Raw genomic sequence first — 21,032 nt, forward strand, 5'->3', positions numbered from 1 at the left:
ATAAGCTGCTGTCCATGGTGTGTGCACAGCCGTATAACCTGCTGTCCATGGTGTGTGCACAGCTATATAACCAGCTGTCCATGGTGTGTGCACAGCGACCAGCTGTCCATGGTGTGTGCACAGCCGTATAACCAGTTGTCCATGGTGTGTGCACAGCCGTATAAGCTGCTGTCCATGGTGTGTGCACAGCCGTATAAGCTGCTGTCCATGGTGTGTGCACAGCCGTATAAGCTGCTGTCCATGGTGTGTGCACAGCCGTATAACCAGCTGTCCATGGTGTGTGCACAGCCGTATAACCAGCTGTCCATGGTGTGTGCACAGCCGTATAACAAGCGGGATTGGAGGGCTCCAGTCTCTGGTTTTCTCACAAGCTTAGGGGCAGATTTGCTGATCCTGGATAATGTGTAGAACACTGGTCCATTATATAGAACACTGATGTGAGGAAAGGAAGAAGCAGCAGCTCACAGGAGAGTGGAAGCATGGTAGGAGCGCAGCTGTGAAGGGGCCCGGAGTTACCTGCAGTTGTGGCCCCTCACAGTCATGGTACAGCACATGACATGAAGCAGACACGTGTTCTAATAGCTTTTTATTGTTCTTTACATACTTGTGGATCATACAAATTATTTTGTCCTGTATCTTGTGGTTCGGTGTCTCCCAATGAGTGGAATAATAATAATACAGTAACTATAAAACAAAACCACAGACCTGTGTCCTAGAGGTGGAAGGGTTCTAGACCCTGCATTGTCTCCTACTTGTTCCAGAGGTTGAAGAAAGATCTAGACCCTGCATATATCCCCTACATGTTCTAGAGGTGGAGGCAGGATCTATATCCTGCATCTGTTCCCGTATGATTCCTAGAGGTGAAGGAAAGATCTAGACATTGCATATATCCCCTACATGTTCTAGAGGTTGAGGATGGACCCTGCACCTCTTCCCTACAAGTCTGGAGGGAGGGGGTGGTGGATATAGAACTCTGTATTTCTCCTGTACTTGTCCTTGAGGTATGAGAAAGATCAGGTTTAGAAGAGGGATGGGGATCCTTCAGCCCTCCAGCTTTTGCAAAATTACAATCCCCATCATGCCTGGACAACCAAAGCTTTGTCCATCCAGGCATGATGGGGATTGTATTTCTGCATTTTTCAACAGCTGGAGGGCCATAGGTTCCATAACCCTGATCTTGTCCTACAATTGTCTCCATGTTCTAGAAGTTGCAGGGGAACCTAGACCTTGGATGTCTCCTGTATAAGTTGGTGGAGGAAGGATCTAGACCCTCAACTGTCACCTGTGTGTCCTAGAGGTGGGAGGAAGGAACTAGACCCAACATATGTTCTAGAGGTGGATGAAGGATTTAAACCCTGCATATGTCCTTTATATGTCCTAGAGGTGTAGGACAGGTCTAGACCTCCCCCCACCCCAATATTTGCCCTACCTGTCCTAGAAGTAGGAAGAGGATCTAGACCGTGCATCTCTCTCTCTCCTACCTGTCTTAGAGATGGAGGATGGATCTAGACCCTGCATCTCTACCAGTTGTGTCTTGAAGTGGTGGATCCAGACCCACCCGGTAGACCTCTAGCAGATGCCCATTACCCCTGTAGACCCTGGGTGCGATCCTGCATGCGCGGTCGCCGGCTCCCTTGCGCTCACGTACCCATACCTATATATTATATGTCATAAATAGTTTCTCTTCTTTTATAAGTGTTTTTTTTTTTTTTTACAGAACAGAAAAGTCATTGCTCTTAATAAATCCAAACTACTTCAAACTGAACGACATTCATCGCGTGAACAGACAAATACAGCGGAATACTTCAGAGAACGACAGACATTATACATGAGAAGATTCTGATACATAAGAGTTAACAATATGGACAATCTATGGCCGCAATACAGACTGCAATCCACTGCGATTAGGAGAGCGCTTCTCTACTACGAATACTTGGGGGGCCGCGGCCCCTTCTTATATAGATATCTAGAGCTCTTCACGGATTTATTCATCTTTCTAGGAGAAAAAAAAAAAGTATCGATAAATCCTGCGTTCCGGGTCATCCCCAGACTGATTGATCGTCTCTCCCCTCCTAATAGTAACGGCGTGGACCCTACAACGTCTGTCGGGTATTGTCTATTGGAGCGAACAGTCACTGCCTTGTATTGAAGGTTTCTCTTAAGTGCAGCGGTTTTAGAGATTTACGCGCTATTAAAATTTAAAGTTCCCGGAGAATTTTTTATTATTATTAACGTTTCGAGGGAATCATTCACTCCGGTTGGAACGTTCAGAAGGACGGTGGTGTAGTTTTGGCAGCCATTTTTATTCTACGTCTTGAGTTCTTTTCTTATTGTTGTATTTTTTTCTCTTTTGGTCACTTTGTTCGCAGGCGAAACGTCTGACTACAACTCGTCGGACCTGATGACGTGGAATAGGGTAACGTTGTAGAGGACCTGGTGCCCGTTGTTCCAGGCGTACAGGGCGCGATCCTTGGGGTTGTAGTCCAACATGGAGATGTGGGAGTACCTGTTTTGGAAGGGGATGTCGATGTACTCGTAGTTGGACGTGTTGGTCTGGTAGGCGTAGTGCACTTTGGTTCCTCCAGAGTATCCGTTCGTGACGTAGAGAGTCCCGCAGATCATGAAGGCCTCACCGGCACTTCTTTTGGGGTAACCCGTATTCCAGGTCCTCAGGATCTGAAGGGTGTTGGGGTCCAGTTTGCTGATCACAATGTTCCCAGCATTCTGGTTGGTGGCGTAAACCACCCATAATCCATTCTCATCCACCATAATGTCTATGTCTGACTGGCCGCCCCACGCATAGTGGTAGACGTTGGTGTAGCCGGCAGAGTCCAAGCTGCGTGTCTTCAGGATTGTCTCTGACTTCAAGTCAAATCTGATGATGATGTGACTTTGGAATTTATTGAAATATATGGATCCATTATATACAACCTGGCCAGTCCCAGACCAAGGATGGGGGAGGCGGTGAGAGGTAAAGTTGTCGCTGTTCATGAAGTCCTCCATAGACCTGTACTCTCGCACAAATCGGTTATTGTGATATCCATCCATGTACCAGACCTGCAGGGCCAAGCGACAAAAGTGTTAATAAGGATGGCATACTCAGTCATCTCAGCAGCACAAAGCAGCACTCAAGAAATGAGTGGGACATGGTGTAAGATATCTGCTCATGGTCTGACAGGGTCTGGCGTGGGGACAGGGTCATAGGAACTGGGTCTACAAAACACAGGAGTATTTTAGGAGAAGATTGTGCCTGCCTACTGGGAGGGCACTGACTGAGAGTTACATAGTGGGATGTGACGGGTCCCCAGCAGCACAGAGTATTTCAGGAGAGGGGTGCATTCCTTGTAGTTGGGGATAGGGGTACCCCACAACACAGTTGGGATTTGGGGATCCTTACAATGCGGATAGTCTGAGGTCAGAGAAGAATAGATTGTCTTATCCTCGCTGCAGGAGTGGCTGATAAGACTTGGATGTGGCCTGTGGCCCTAATGTCTGAGCATGCCCCCCCACTCCAGCCTCTCTCTCTAAATCTTCCTTTGGTGCCAGCATGAGTCCGCCCTGCATCGACAGCTGGCACGCATCATGGACATGCCGCCACTACATTTACATATGACATTTCCAGTGAAAATGTCACTAAAGCCCCCCCACCAGCCTGTAAGGAGGGGCGGCCCACCCCAGATGTATTATATCCCTCATCATCCTCTATGTACCGTCACCTCCCAGGCTGAACCTACTCCTGCGGATGGGGGACTAATACAGGGGGAGGGGGTGGGGTCACTAGGACAACACCACTGGGGACACAATCAACTATGGGGAACTATGAAGGAGCACTAATACGGGGGGGGGGGGGGGGGACCCTGGGGGAGATGTGATAATGGGGGACAACTATGGGGGAGCAGTGAGACTGGGAGACAACTATGGGGGAGCAGTGAGACTGGGGGACAACTATGGGGGAGCAGTGGGACTGGGGGACAACTATGGGGGAGCAGTGGGACTGGGGGACAACTATGGGCGAGCAGTGAGACTGGGGGACAACTATGGGGGAGCAGTGAGACTGGGGGACAACTATGGGGGAGCAGTGAGACTGGGGGACAACTATGGGGGAGCAGTGAGACTGGGGGACAACTACGGGGGAGCAGTGAGGCTGGGGACAACTGTGGGGGAGCAGTGAGGCTGGGGACAACTGTGGGGGAGCAGTGAGGCTGGGGACAACTGTGGGGGAGCAGTGAGGCTGGGGACAACTACGGGGGAGCAGTGAGGCTGGTAAACACTACTCACCCTGTTATCTCCTTCTGGAGCCAGAGGATCCGTCATCCACGAGCCGAACCTGGATCCAGACGCCTTGATGGTGACCGGCTCACTGATGCCCGTCAGCTTCCCGCAGGCTGCAAAACACCAAAGAGTTTCACCGTCATCACACTGACCTCCCAATATAACAGATCTCTATCCTGGCAGCAGACGGGGATGAGTAATGTACGACAGACACGATGAGGGTAATACGGAGGAGGAATGCTCTGCAGAACGCTTACCATCACATGGAGATCTACAAGGCAAATATCACATACGCACCAAGAAAACCTCCATCAAGCACCCACCCCAAGCGCCTACTCTGTCAGAGGGTTTAATGGAGGAATTGGATAAAGCGGCTGCAGAATGTGCTGACCCCCGAAAAATCACATTATGGGGAACAACGATGACAACCAGACACCTCCGCTTATTAACCCCGAACCCTCCGCTGTCATGTAAAGGTCCTCATACAGGGTGATACAATGTTCCCTAACCTGCAGCTCTCCAGCTGTTCTAGAACTACAGTCCTCATCATGTCCTGATACGGACATACGGAGCCGAATCTGATCCTCACATCATAGACCGGACATACGGAGCCGAATCTGATCCTCACATCATAGACCGGACATACGTAGCCGAATCTGATCCTCACATCATAGACCGGACATACGTAGCCGAATCTGATCCTCATAGACCGGACATACGGAGCCGAATCTGATCCTCACATCATAGACCGGACATACGTAGCCGAATCTGATCCTCACATCATAGACCGGACATAAGGAGCCGAATCTGATCCTCATAGACCGGACATACGGAGCCGAATCTGATCCTCACATCATAGACCGGACATACGTAGCCGAATCTGATCCTCATAGACCGGACATACGGAGCCGAATCTGATCCTCACATCATAGACCGGACATACGTAGCCGAATCTGATCCTCACATCATAGACCGGACATAAGGAGCCGAATCTGATCCTCATAGACCGGACATACGGAGCCGAATCTGATCCTCACATCATAGACCGGACATACGGAGCCGAATCTGATCCTCATAGACCGGACATACGGAGCCAAATCTGATCCTCACATCATAGACCGGACATACGGAGCCGAATCTGATCCTCACATCATAGACCGGACATACGGAGCCGAATCTGATCCTCACATCATAGACCGGACATACAGAGCCGAATCTGATCCTCACATCATAGACCGGACATACGTAGCCGAATCTGATCCTCATAGACCGGACATACGGAGCCGAATCTGATCCTCACATCATAGACCGGACATACGGAGCCGAATCTGATCCTCACATCATAGACCGGACATACGGAGCCGAATCTGATCCTCACATCATAGACCGGACATACGGAGCCGAATCTGATCCTCACATCATAGACCGGACATACGGAGCCGAATCTGATCCTCACATCATAGACCGGACATACAGAGCCGAATCTGATCCTCACATCATAGACCGGACATACGTAGCCGAATCTGATCCTCATAGACCGGACATACGGAGCCGAATCTGATCCTCACATAGACCGGACATACGGAGCCGAATCTGATCCTCACATCATAGACCGGACATACGGAGCCGAATCTGATCCTCACATCATAGACCGGACATACGGAGCCGAATCTGATCCTCACATCATAGACCGGACATACGTAGCCGAATCTGATCCTCATAGACCGGACATACGGAGCCGAATCTGATCCTCACATCATAGACTGGACATACGGAGCCGAATCTGATCCTCACATCATAGACCGGACATACGGAGCCGAATCTGATCCTCACATAGACCGGACATACGGAGCCGAATCTGATCCTCACATCATAGACCGGACATACGGAGCCGAATCTGATCCTCACATAGACCGGACATACGGAGCCGAATCTGATCCTCACATCATAGACCGGACATACGGAGCCGAATCTGATCCTCACATCATAGACCGGACATACGGAGCCGAATCTGATCCTCATAGACCGGACATACGGAGCCGAATCTGATCCTCACATAGACCGGACATACGGAGCCGAATCTGATCCTCACATCATAGACCGGACATACGGAGCCGAATCTGATCCTCACATCATAGACCGGACATACGGAGCCGAATCTGATCCTCATAGACCGGACATACGGAGCCGAATCTGATCCTCACATCATAGACCGGACATACGGAGCCGAATCTGATCCTCACATAGACCGGACATACGGAGCCGAATCTGATCCTCACATCATAGACCGGACATACGGAGCCGAATCTGATCCTCACATCATAGACCGGACATACGGAGCCGAATCTGATCCTCACATCATAGACCGGACATACGGAGCCGAATCTGATCCTCACATCATAGACCGGACATACGGAGCCGAATCTGATCCTCACATCATAGACCGGACATACGGAGCCGAATCTGATCCTCACATCATAGACCGGACATACGGAGCCGAATCTGATCCTCACATCATAGACCGGACATACGGAGCCGAATCTGATCCTCACATCATAGACCGGACATACGGAGCCGAATCTGATCCTCACATAGACCGGACATCCGGAGCCGAATCTGATCCTCACATCATAGACCGGACATACAGAGCCGAATCTGATCCTCATAGACCGGACATACGGAGCCGAATCTGATCCTCACATAGACCGGACATACGGAGCCGAATCTGATCCTCACATCATAGACCGGACATACGGAGCCGAATCTGATCCTCACATAGACCGGACATACGGAGCCGAATCTGATCCTCACATCATAGACCGGACATACGGAGCCGAATCTGATCCTCACATCATAGACCGGACATACGGAGCCGAATCTGATCCTCACATAGACCGGACATACGGAGCCGAATCTGATCCTCACATCATAGACCGGACATACGGAGCCGAATCTGATCCTCATAGACCGGACATACGGAGCCGAATCTGATCCTCATAGACCGGACATACGGAGCCGAATCTGATCCTCACATCATAGACCGGACATACGGAGCCGAATCTGATCCTCACATCATAGACCGGACATACGGAGCCGAATCTGATCCTCACATCATAGACCGGACATACGGAGCCGAATCTGATCCTCACATCATAGACCGGACATACGGAGCCGAATCTGATCCTCATAGACCGGACATACGGAGCCGAATCTGATCCTCATAGACCGGACATACGGAGCCGAATCTGATCCTCATAGACCGGACATACGGAGCCAAATCTGATCCTCACATCATAGACCGGACATACGGAGCCGAATCTGATCCTCACATCATAGACCGGACATACGGAGCCGAATCTGATCCTCACATCATAGACCGGACATACGGAGCCGAATCTGATCCTCACATCATAGACCGGACATACGGAGCCGAATCTGATTCTCACATCATAGACCGGACATACGGAGCCGAATCTGATCCTCACATAGACCGGACATACGGAGCCGAATCTGATTCTCACATCATAGACCGGACATACGGAGCCGAATCTGATCCTCACATAGACCGGACATACGGAGCCGAATCTGATCCTCACATAGACCGGACATACGGAGCCGAATCTGATCCTCACATCATAGACCGGACATACGGAGCCGAATCTGATCCTCATAGACCGGACATACGGAGCCGAATCTGATCCTCATAGACCGGACATACGGAGCCGAATCTGATCCTCACATCATAGACCGGACATACAGAGCCGAATCTGATCCTCACATCATAGACCGGACATACGGAGCCGAATCTGATCCTCACATAGACCGGACATACGGAGCCGAATCTGATCCTCACATCATAGACCGGACATACAGAGCCGAATCTGATCCTCATAGACCGGACATACGGAGCCGAATATGATCCTCACATAGACCGGACATACGGAGCCGAATCTGATCCTCACATCATAGACCGGACATACGGAGCCGAATCTGATCCTCACATCATAGACCGGACATACGGAGCCGAATCTGATCCTCACATCATAGTCCGGACATACGGAGCCGAATCTGATCCTCACATCATAGACCGGACATACAGAGCCGAATCTGATCCTCACATCATAGACCGGACATACGGAGCCGAATCTGATCCTCACATCATAGACCGGACATACGGAGCCGAATCTGATCCTCACATCATAGTCCGGACATACGGAGCCGAATCTGATCCTCACATCATAGTCCGGACATACGGAGCCGAATCTGATCCTCACATCATAGACCGGACATACGGAGCCGAATCTGATCCTCACATAGACCGGACATACGGAGCCGAATCTGATCCTCACATCATAGACCGGACATAAGGACTATCCTGTGTCCCTGTCCTCTATAGTAGATAAGGACTATTCTGTGTCCCTGTCCTCTATAGTAGATAAGGACTATTCTGTGTCCCTGTCCTCTATAGTAGATAAGGACTATTCTGTGTCCCTGTCCTCTATAGTAGATAAGGACTATTCTGTGTCCCTGTCCTCTATAGTAGATAAGGACTATTCTGTGTCCCTGTCCTCTATAGTAGATAAGGACTATTCTGTGTCCCTGTCCTCTATAGTAGATAAGGACTATTCTGTGTCCCTGTCCTCTATAGTAGATAAGGACTATTCTGTGTCCCTGTCCTCTATAGTAGATAAGGACTATTCTGTGTCCCTGTCCTCTATAGTAGATAAGGACTATTCTGTGTCCCTGTCCTCTATAGTAGATAAGGACTATTCTGTGTCCCTGTCCTCTATAGTAGATAAGGACTATTCTGTGTCCCTGTCCTCTATAGTAGATAAGGACTATTCTGTGTCCCTGTCCTCTATAGTAGATAAGGACTATTCTGTGTCCCTGTCCTCTATAGTAGATATGGGCTATCCTGTGTCCCTGTCCTCTATAGTAGATAAGGACTATTCTGTGTCCCTGTCCTCTATAGTAGATATGGGCTATCCTGTGTCCCTGTCCTCTATAGTAGATAAGGACTATTCTGTGTCCCTGTCCTCTATAGTAGATAAGGACTATTCTGTGTCCCTGTCCTCTATAGTAGATATGGGCTATCCTGTGTCCCTACATTTCATCTACAGCTACCCATTACACCCAGCTTTTGAAGTGCCAACCCGCTCCTCACTGCTGACGCCCCCCCACTCACTGCTGCCCCTCCACTGCTGACCTCCCCTTATTACTGACTCCCCCCACTCACTGCTGACCCCCCTTATTACCAGGGCTGTGGAGAGGGGTCACACAGAGCGATATAGAGAGGGGTCACACAGAGCGATATAGAGAGGGGTCACACAGAGTGATATAGAGAGGTCACACATAGTGATATAGATAGAGGTCACACATAGTGATATAGAGAGGGGTCACAGTGATATAGAGAGGGGTCACACATAGCGATATAGAGAGGGGTCACACATAGTGATATAGAGAGGTCACACATAGTGATATAGAGAGGGGTCACACAGTGATATAGAGAGGGGTCACACATAGTGATATAGAGAGGGGTCACACAGTGATATAGAGAGGGGTCACACATAGTGATATAGAGAGGGGTCACACAGTGATATAGAGAGGGGTCACACATAGTGATATAGAGAGGGGTCACACAGAGCGATATAGAGAGGTCACACATAGTGATATAGAGAGGGGTCACACAGAGTGATATAGAGAGAGGTCACACATAGTGATATAGAGAGGGGTCACACATAGTGATATAGAGGGGTCACACATAGTGATATAGAGAGGGGTCACACATAGTGATATAGAGAGGTCACACATAGTGATATAGAGAGGTCACACATAGTGATATAGAGAGGGGTCACACAGTGATATAGAGGGGGGTCACACACAGTGATATAGAGAGGGGTCACACACAGTGATATAGAGGTGACACATAGTGATATAGAGAGGTCACACATAGTGATATAGAGGGGTCACACATAGTGATATAGAGAGGGGTCACACAGTGATATAGAGAGGTCACACATAGTGATATAGAGAGGGGTCACACAGTGATATAGAGAGGGGTCACACATAGTGATATAGAGAGGGGTCACACGGTGATATAGAGAGGTCACACATAGTGATATAGAGAGGGGTCACACAGTGATATAGAGAGGGGTCACACATAGTGATATAGAGAGGGGTCACACAGTGATATAGAGAGGGGTCACACATAGTGATATAGAGAGGGGTCAAACATAGTGATATAGAGAGGGGTCACACGTAGTGATATAGAGAGGGGTCACACGTAGTGATATAGAGAGGGGTCACACGTAGTGATATAGAGAGGGGGGTCAAACATAGTGATATAGAGAGGGGTCACACATAGTGATATAGAGAGGGGTCACACATAGTGATATAGAGAGGGGTCACACATAGTGATATAGATAGAGGTCACACATAGTGATATAGAGAGGGGTCACAGTGATATAGAGAGGGGTCACACATAGTGATATAGAGAGGGGTCACACAGTGATATAGAGAGGGGTCACACATAGTGATATAGAGAGGGGTCACACAGTGATATAGAGAGGGGTCACACATAGTGATATAGAGAGGGGTCACACATAGTGATATAGAGAGGGGTCACACATAGTGATATAGAGAGGGGTCACACATAGTGATATAGAGAGGGGTCACACATAGTGATATAGAGAGGGGTCACACATAGTGATATAGAAAGGTCACACATAGTGATATAGAGAGGGGTCACACATAGTGATATAGAGAGGGGTCACACACAGTGATATAGAGGGGTCACACATAGTGATATAGAGGGGTCACACATAGTGATAGAGAGAGGGGTCACACATAGTGATATAGAGAGGGGTCACACATAGTGATATAGAGGGGGGTCACACATAGTGATATAGAGAGGGGTCACACATAGTGATATAGAGAGGTCACACATAGTGATATAGAGAGGTCACACATAGTGATATAGAGAGGGGTCACACAGTGATATAGAGGGGGGTCACACACAGTGATATAGAGGGGGGTCACACACAGTGATATAGAGAGGGGTCACACATAGTGATATAGAGAGGGGTCACACATAGTGATATAGAGAGGTCACACATAGTGATATAGAGAGGTCACACATAGTGATATAGAGAGGGGTCACACAGTGATATAGAGGGGGGTCACACACAGTGATATAGAGAGGGGTCACACACAGTGATAGAGAGGTCACACATAGTGATATAGAGAGGTCACACATAGTGATATAGAGGGGTCACACATAGTGATATAGAGAGGGGTCACACAGTGATATAGAGAGGTCACACATAGTGATATAGAGAGGGGTCACACATAGTGATATAGAGGGGGGTCACACATAGTGATATAGAGAGGGGTCACACATAGTGATATAGAGAGGGGTCACACAGTGATATAGAGAGGGGTCACACATAGTGATATAGAGAGGGGTCACACGGTGATATAGAGAGGTGACACATAGTGATATAGAGAGGGGTCACACAGTGATATAGAGAGGGGTCACACATAGTGATATAGAGAGGGGTCACACAGTGATATAGAGAGGGGTCACACATAGTGATATAGAGAGGGGTCAAACATAGTGATATAGAGAGGGGTCACACGTAGTGATATAGAGAGGGGTCACACGTAGTGATATAGAGAGGGGTCAAACATAGTGATATAGAGAGGGGTCACACGTAGTGATATAGAGAGGGGAGTCAAACATAGTGATATAGAGAGGGGTCACACATAGTGATATAGAGAGGGGTCACACGTAGTGATATAGAGAGGGGGGTCAAACATAGTGATATAGAGAGGGGTCACACATAGTGATATAGAGAGGGGTCACACATAGTGATATAGAGAGGGGTCACACATAGTGATATAGATAGAGGTCACACATAGTGATATAGAGAGGGGTCACAGTGATATAGAGAGGGGTCACACATAGCGATATAGAGAGGGGTCACACATAGTGATATAGAGAGGTCACACATAGTGATATAGAGAGGGGTCACACAGTGATATAGAGAGGGGTCACACATAGTGATATAGAGAGGGGTCACACAGTGATATAGAGAGGGGTCACACATAGTGATATAGAGAGGGGTCACACATAGTGATATAGAGAGGGGTCACACATAGTGATATAGAGAGGGGTCACACATAGTGATATAGAGAGGGGTCACACACAGTGATATAGAGGGGTCACACATAGTGATATAGAGGGGTCACACATAGTGATAGAGAGAGGGGTCACACATAGTGATATAGAGAGGGGTCACACATAGTGATATAGAGAGGGGTCACACATAGTGATATAGAGAGGTCACACATAGTGATATAGAGAGGTCACACATAGTGATATAGAGAGGGGTCACACAGTGATATAGAGGGGGGTCACACACAGTGATATAGAGAGGGGTCACACACAGTGATAGAGAGGTCACACATAGTGATATAGAGAGGTCACACATAGTGATATAGAGGGGTCACACATAGTGATATAGAGAGGGGTCACACAGTGATATAGAGAGGTCACACATAGTGATATAGAGAGGGGTCACACAGTGATAGAGAGGGGTCACACATAGTGATATAGAGAGGGGTCACACGGTGATATAGAGAGGTGACACATAGTGATATAGAGAGGGGTCACACAGTGATATAGAGAGGGGTCACACATAGTGATATAGAGAGGGGTCACACAGTGATATAGAGAGGGGTCACACATAGTGATATAGAGAGGGGTCAAACATAGTGATATAGAGAGGGGTCACACGTAGTGATATAGAGAGGGGTCACACGTAGTGATATAGAGAGGGGTCAAACATAGTGATATAGAGAGGGGTCACACGTAGTGATATAGAGAGGGGAGTCAAACATAGTGATATAGAGAGGGGTCACACATAGTGATATAGAGAGGGGTCACACATAGTGATATAGAGAGGGGTCACACATAGTGATATAGAGAGGGGTCACACATAGTGATATAGAGAGGGGTCACACATAGTGATATAGAGAGGGGTCACACATAGTGATATAGAGAGGGGTCACACAGTGATATAGAGAGGTCACACATAGTGATATAGAGGGGTCACACATAGTGATATAGAGAGGGGTCACATAGTGATATAGAGGGGTCACACATAGTGATATAGAGAGGGGTCACATAGTGATATAGAGGGGTCACACATAGTGATATAGAGAGGGGTCACACAGTGATATAGAGAGGGGTCACACATAGTGATATAGAGAGGTCACACAGTGATATAGAAAGGGGTCACACATAGTGATATAGAGGGGTCACACATAGTGATATAGAGAGGGGTCACACATAGTGATATAGAGAGGGGTCATACATAGTGATATATAGAGAGGTCACACATAGTGATATAGAGAGGGGTCACACACAGTGATATAAATAGAGGTCACACATAGTGAAATAGAGAGGGGTCACACATAGTGATATAGAGAGAGGTCACACATAGTGATATAGAGAGGGGTCACACAGTGATATAGAGAGGGGTCACACAGTGATATAGATAGAGGTCACACAGTGATATAGAGAGGTCACACAGTGATATAGAGAGGGGTCACACATAGTGATATAGAGAGGGGTCACACATAGTGATATAGAGAGGGGTCACACATAGTGATATAGAGGGGTCACACATAGTGATATAGAGAGGGGTCACACAGTAATATAGAAGGTCACTGTGGGGGCACGCAATAGCACACACACACACACACACACACACACAGAGCCTGCTGCAGCCATAGCGCACACACACACACACACACACACACACACACACACACACACACAGCTGCTGCTATAGAACACTGAAGAAAAACACACAATCTTCTCCCAGAGAGAAAACCCCGCACTGAGGACAGAGGTTACTGCTACACTACTTATGTCTCCTCCTCTATATTACACAGGATATCTCCATATTACACCGCTGCTCATATACAGTCATCCAGCATCCAGGAAGAGACCAGCACAGATCTCCCCCCACACAATGGACTCTTCCAGCTCAGAAACAAACTGCCAAATAGTGACCAACAACTTTTCCCCGACCACCCGTATGTAATAGGGCCAGTGTCCTATGACTGATATATCTCCCCGACCACCCTTATGTAATAGGGCCAGTGTCCTATTACTGATATATTCCCTGACCACCCTTATGTAATAGGGCCAGTGTCCTATTACTGATATATTCCCCGACCACCCTTATGTAATAGGGGCAGTGTCCTATTACTGACATATTCCCGACCACCCTTATGTAATAGGGCCAGTGTCCTATTACTGATATATCCCCCGACCACCCTTATGTAATACGGCCAGTGTCCTATTACTGATATATTCCCCGACCCCCCTTATGTAATAGGGCCAGTGTCCTATTACTGATATATTCCCCGACCACCCTTATGTAATAGGGCCAGTGTCCTATTACTGATATATTCCCCGACCACCCTTATGTAATAGGGCCAGTGTCCTATTACTGATATATTCCCCGACCACCCTTATGTAATAGGCCCAGTGTCCTATTACTGATATATTCCCCGACCACCCTTATGTAATAGGGCCAGTGTCCTATTACTGATATATTCCTGACCCCCCTTATGTAATAGGGCCAGTGTCCTATTACTGATATATTCCCCGACCACCCTTATGTAATAGGGCCAGTGTCCTATTACTGATATATTCCCGACCACCCTTATGTAATAGGGCCAGTGTCCTGTTACTGATATATCCCCCGACCACCCTTATGTAATAGGGCCAGTGTCCTATTACTGATATATTCCCGACCACCCTTATGTAATAGGGGTAGTGTCCTATTACTGATATATCCCCCGACCACCCTTATGTAATAGGGCCAGTGTCCTATTACTGATATATCCCCCGACCACCCTTATGTAATAGGGCCAGTGTCCTATTACTGATATATTCCCGACCACCCTTATGTAATAGGGCCAGTGTCCTGTTACTGATATATTCCCCGACCCCCCTTATGTAATAGGGCCAGTGTCCTATTACTGATATTTTCCCCGACCACCCTTATGTAATAGGGCCAGTGTCCTATTACTGATATATTCCCCGACCTCCCTTATGTAATAGGGGCAGTGTCCTATTACTGATATATTCCCCGACCACCCTTATGTAATAGGGCCAGTGTCCTATTACTGATATATCCCCCGACCACCCTTATGTAATAGGGGTAGTGTCCTATTACTGATATATCCCCCGACCACCCTTATGTAATAGGGCCAGTGTCCTATTACTGATATATTCCCCGACCACCCTTATGTAATAGGGGTAGTGTCCTATTACTGATATATCCCCCGACCACCCTTATGTAATAGGGCCAGTGTCCTATTACTGATATATCCCCCGACCACCCTTATGTAATAGGGGTAGTGTCCTATTACTGATATATCCCCCGACCACCCTTATGTAATAGGGCCAGTGTCCTATTACTGATATTTTCCCCGACCACCCTTATGTAATAGGGCCAGTGTCCTATTACTGATATTTTCCCCGACCACCCTTATGTAATAGGGCCAGTGTCCTATTACTGATATATTCCCCGACCTCCCTTATGTAATAGGGGCAGTGTCCTATTACTGATATATTCCCCGACCACCCTTATGTAATAGGGCCAGTGTCCTATTACTGATATATCCCCCGACCACCCTTATGTAATAGGGGTAGTGTCCTATTACTGATATATCCCCCGACCACCCTTATGTAATAGGGCCAGTGTCCTATTACTGATATATTCCCGACCACCCTTATGTAATAGGGGTAGTGTCCTATTACTGATATATCCCCCGACCACCCTTATGTAATAGGGCCAGTGTCCTATTACTGATATATTCCTGACCCCCCTTATGTAATAGGGCCAGTGTCCTATTACTGATATATCCCCCGACCACCCTTATGTAATAGGGCCAGTGTCCTATTACTGATATATTCCCCGACCACCCTTATGTAATAGGGCCAGTGTCCTATTACTGATATTTTCCCCGACCACCCTTATGTAATAGGGCCAGTGTCCTATTACTGATATATTCCCCGACCTCCCTTATGTAATAGGGGCAGTGTCCTATTACTGATATATTCCCCGACCACCCTTATGTAATAGGGCCAGTGTCCTATTACTGATATATCCCCCGACCACCCTTATGTAATAGGGGTAGTGTCCTATTACTGATATATCCCCCGACCACCCTTATGTAATAGGGCCAGTGTCCTATTACTGGTATATTCCCCGACCACCCTTATGTAATAGGGCCAGTGTCCTATTACTGATATATTCCCCGACCACCCTTATGTAATAGGGGTAGTGTCCTATTACTGATATATCCCCCGACCACCCTTATGTAATAGGGCCAGTGTCCTATTACTGATATATCCCCCGACCACCCTTATGTAATAGGGGTAGTGTCCTATTACTGATATATCCCCCGACCACCCTTATGTAATAGGGCCAGTGTCCTATTACTGATATATTCCCCGACCACCCTTATGTAATAGGGCCAGTGTCCTATTACTGATATATCCCCCGACCACCCTTATGTAATAGGGCCAGTGTCCTATTACTGATATATTCCCCGACCACCCTTATGTAATAGGGCCAGTGTCCTATTACTGATATATCCCCCGACCACCCTTATCTAATAGGGCCAGTGTCCTATTACTGATATATCCCCCGACCACCCTTATGTAATAGGGCCAGTGTCCTATTACTGATATATTCCCCGACCACCCTTATGTAATAGGGGTAGTGTCCTATTACTGATATATCCCCCGACCACCCTTATGTAATAGGGCCAGTGTCCTATTACTGATATATTCCCCGACCACCCTTATGTAATAGGGCCAGTGTCCTATTAGAATGTTGCTCATAATATATATTCAAGAGCAAAACGTGTAAAATTCATATCAAAATTCAATTCTACATTTTTTAAAGCTGGAGTCGGAACATTTTTTTCCGACTCTAACTCCAGCCAAAACTAGCTTCGACTCAGACTCCACAGCCCTGCTTATTACTGACTCGCCCACTCACTGCTGACCCCCTTATTACTGACTCACCCCACTCACTGCTGACCTCCCCTTATTACTGACTCGCCCACTCACTGCTGACCCCCTTATTACTGACTCACCCCACTCACTGCTGACCTCCCCTTATTACTGACTCGCCCACTCACTGCTGACCTCCCTTATTACTGCCCCCCACTCACTGCTGACCTCCCTTATTACTGACTCCCCCCACTCACTGCTGACCTCCCCTTATTACTGACTCCCCCCACTCACTGCTGACCTCCCATTATTACTGACCCCCACTCACTGCTGACCTCCCTTATTACTGCCCCCACTCACTGCTGACCTCCCTTATTACTGACCCCCACTCACTGCTGACCTCCCCTTATTACTGACTCCCCCCACTCACTGCTGACCTCCCCTTATTACTGACTCGCCCACTCACTGCTGACCTCCCTTATTACTGACTCCCCCCACTCACTGCAGACCTCCCCTTATTACTGACTCCCCCCACTCACTGCTGACCTCCCTTATTACTGCCCCCACTCACTGCTGACCTCCCCTTATTACTGACTCCCCCCACTCACTGCTGACCTCCCCTTATTACTGCCCCCCACTCACTGCTGACCTCCCTTATTACTGACTCCCCCCACTCACTGCTGACCTCCCCTTATTACTGACTCGCCCACTCACTGCTGACCTCCCTTATTACTGCCCCCACTCACTGCTGACCTCCCCTTATTACTGCCCCCCACTCACTGCTGACCTCCCTTATTACTGCCCCCACTCACTGCTGACCCCCCTTATTACTGCCCCCCACTCACTGCTGACCCCCCCTCATTACTGACCCCTCCCTCCTGACCTCCATTATTGCTGCCCCCTCCGCTGTAGGGAAGCACCAGGAAGGACTCAGGACTCCCCCTCACCCTCCACTTACTACAATCTAGAAATCTTTACAGAATGACAAGGAAACCTTGTGGTGTTTGATCGTCTTCACTTCTGTCATTTTGCTGCCAAGTCCATTTGGCTGTATGGTTCCCTGGCCTAGATATCACTCAGCCGCCAGGACATGGCCCCCTGGTCTGGAGCCGGGGATTATTACAGGACGCCCACCGGGACCCACTCTGGACGTCCATCAACGTCCAGTCCTGGAGCTTTATTGGAGTGACATTTACACTGTGCGGGACGGGTGCCAAGACAATGTGGTTTAAGACAAGTCGACAAGACAAGACAAGACAACTCGGCCCAACCCTCTCCATGTTCTCACATACCGGGTAATGGGAGTCCAGGGACAGATGCACAAATACACCTAGTGCACCTGGCTATATGCAACAATGGAGATCAGAAGTGAGCGCCAAGCTGTGCTTCTCCAGCTATTGTAAAACTACAACTCCCAGCATGCCCTGCCCGCCTGCAGCTGTAACCACCTGACTGGAGCTGTGATATTACCCCAGCTGGAGTGGCAGAGATGGGGACACTGAGCTCTAGGCTCCTCAGCCCCATGCGTCTCGCATTCATTTCCTTTCTGGTGCTGTGATTTATCAGCCTGGAACTAGACGTCTTATTTAGTTGTGTGCATTCATTTTACCTTTGCTCTGCCCGAGGATGAAGGAGCCTTGTATCGTGTGTGTGATCTGTCAGTCCCCGGTATGTGATTGGTGTGTGATCTGGCAGTCCCCGGTATGTGATTGGTGTGTGATCTGTCAGTCACCGGTGTGTGATCTGTCAGTCACCGGTATGTGATTGTTGTGTGATCTGTCAGTCACCGGTATGTGATTGGTGTGTGATCTGTCAGTCACCGGTATGTGATTGGTGTGTGATCTGTCAGTCACCGGTATGTGATTGGTGTGTGATCTGTCAGTCACCGGTATGTGATTGGTGTGTAATCTGTCAGTCACCGGTATGTGATTGGTGTGTGTGATCTGTCAGTCACCGGTATGTGATTGGTGTGTGATCTGTCAGTCACCGGTATGTGATTGGTGTATGATCTGTCAGTCACCTGTATGTGATTGGTGTGTGATCTGTCAGTCACCGGTATGTGATCTGTCAGTCACCGGTATGTGATTGGTGTGTGATCTGTCAGCCACCGGTATGTGATTGGTGTGTGATCTGGCAGTCCCCGGTATGTGATTGGTGTGTTATCTGGCAGTCACCGGTGTGTGATCTGTCAGTCACCGGTATGTGATTGTTGTGTGATCTGTCAGTCACCGGTATGTGATTGGTGTGTGATCTGTCAGTCACCGGTATGTGATTGTTGTGTGATCTGTCAGTCACCGGTATGTGATTGTTGTGTGATCTGTCAGTCACCGGTATGTGATTGTTGTGTGATCTGTCAGTCACCGGTATGTGATTGGTGTGTGATCTGTCAGTCACCGGTATGTGATTGTTGTGTGATCTGTCAGTCACCTGTATGTGATTGGTGTGTGATCTGTCAGTCACCGGTATGTGATCTGTCAGTCACCGGTATGTGATTGGTGTGTGATCTGTCAGCCACCGGTATGTGATTGGTGTGTGATCTGGCAGTCCCCGGTATGTGATTGGTGTGTGATCTGGCAGTCACCGGTGTGTGATCTGTCAGTCACCGGTATGTGATTGTTGTGTGATCTGTCAGTTACCGGTATGTGATTGGTGTGTGATCTGTCAGTCACCGGTATGTGATTGTTGTGTGATCTGTCAGTCACCGGTATGTGATTGGTGTGTGATCTGTCAGATCACACAACAATCACATACCGGTGACTGTCAGTCACCGGTATGTGATTGTTGTGTGATCTGTCAGTCACCGGTATGTGATTGTTGTGTGATCTGTCAGTCACCGGTATGTGATTGTTGTGTGATCTGTCAGTCACCGGTATGTGATTGTTGTGTGATCTGTCAGTCACCGGTATGTGATTGGTGTGTGATCTGTCAGTCACCGGTATGTGATTGTTGTGTGATCTGTCAGTCACCGGTATGTGATTGGTGTGTGATCTGTCAGTCACCGGTATGTGATTGGTGTGTGATCTGTCAGTCACCGGTATGTGATTGGTGTGTAATCTGTCAGTCACCGGTATGTGATTGGTGTGTGTGATCTGTCAGTCACCGGTATGTGATTGGTGTGTGATCTGTCAGTCACCGGTATGTGATTGGTGTATGATCTGTCAGTCACCTGTATGTGATTGGTGTGTGATCTGTCAGTCACCGGTATGTGATCTGTCAGTCACCGGTATGTGATTGGTGTGTGATCTGTCAGCCACCGGTATGTGATTGGTGTGTGATCTGTCAGTCACCGGTATGTGATTGGTGTGTGATCGCTGTATATCTAGACAGGGTCCTATGATTGCCTCAGTTGCCCACCCTGCCCCCTATTCCTAGTATCTTGTTGTGTACTGGGAGCAGTGGTGAGAGAAGATTATAGTGGGGGGGCCCGTTGCCCACAATGCTTTATCCTCTCATTAAAAAACTATATCTCTGGCGGCTGTCTTTCCTCCTCTCCCCATCTATATACCATATGGTATCTCTGCTGAGAACGTTACTCACTCCACACAATACAGGCGTCCAACAGATTGTGCGTGCCGTGAGTGTGCGGTGTTCTCCTGCTCTGTGTCAGTAGGGAAGCTGCCTCCTCGTGCAGTATGGGGGGGCTCTGCTATGTATAATTCTCTCTGTCCATACACAGCAGCCATGAATCTCTAGTCTCTACAGCTCTAGAGCTACT

The 21,032-nt window shown here is 48.2% G+C and overlaps 1 protein-coding gene across 4 annotated transcripts in view; it reads right to left on the minus strand.

Annotated features, from left to right (window-relative positions):
• Positions 1 to 569: 569 nt before the first annotated feature.
• OLFM1 (olfactomedin 1) overlaps positions 570 to 21,032 on the minus strand; it is an 85,933-nt gene continuing 65,470 nt past the window's right edge. For all 4 annotated transcript variants that reach the window (XM_069986329.1, XM_069986327.1, XM_069986328.1 and 1 more), the window contains exons 5-6: positions 4,279 to 4,385; positions 570 to 3,057 (exon numbers count right to left, since the gene is read on the minus strand). In XM_069986329.1, coding sequence (XP_069842430.1) covers positions 2,383 to 3,057; positions 4,279 to 4,385 — 782 coding nt within the window. In that variant the 3' untranslated portion in view covers positions 570 to 2,382. The remainder of the gene's footprint in view (positions 3,058 to 4,278; positions 4,386 to 21,032) is intronic.

The sequence above is a fragment of the Dendropsophus ebraccatus genome, chromosome 10, assembly GCF_027789765.1.
Source record: "Dendropsophus ebraccatus isolate aDenEbr1 chromosome 10, aDenEbr1.pat, whole genome shotgun sequence".
In the NCBI taxonomy this organism is placed as follows: Eukaryota; Metazoa; Chordata; class Amphibia; order Anura; family Hylidae; genus Dendropsophus; species Dendropsophus ebraccatus.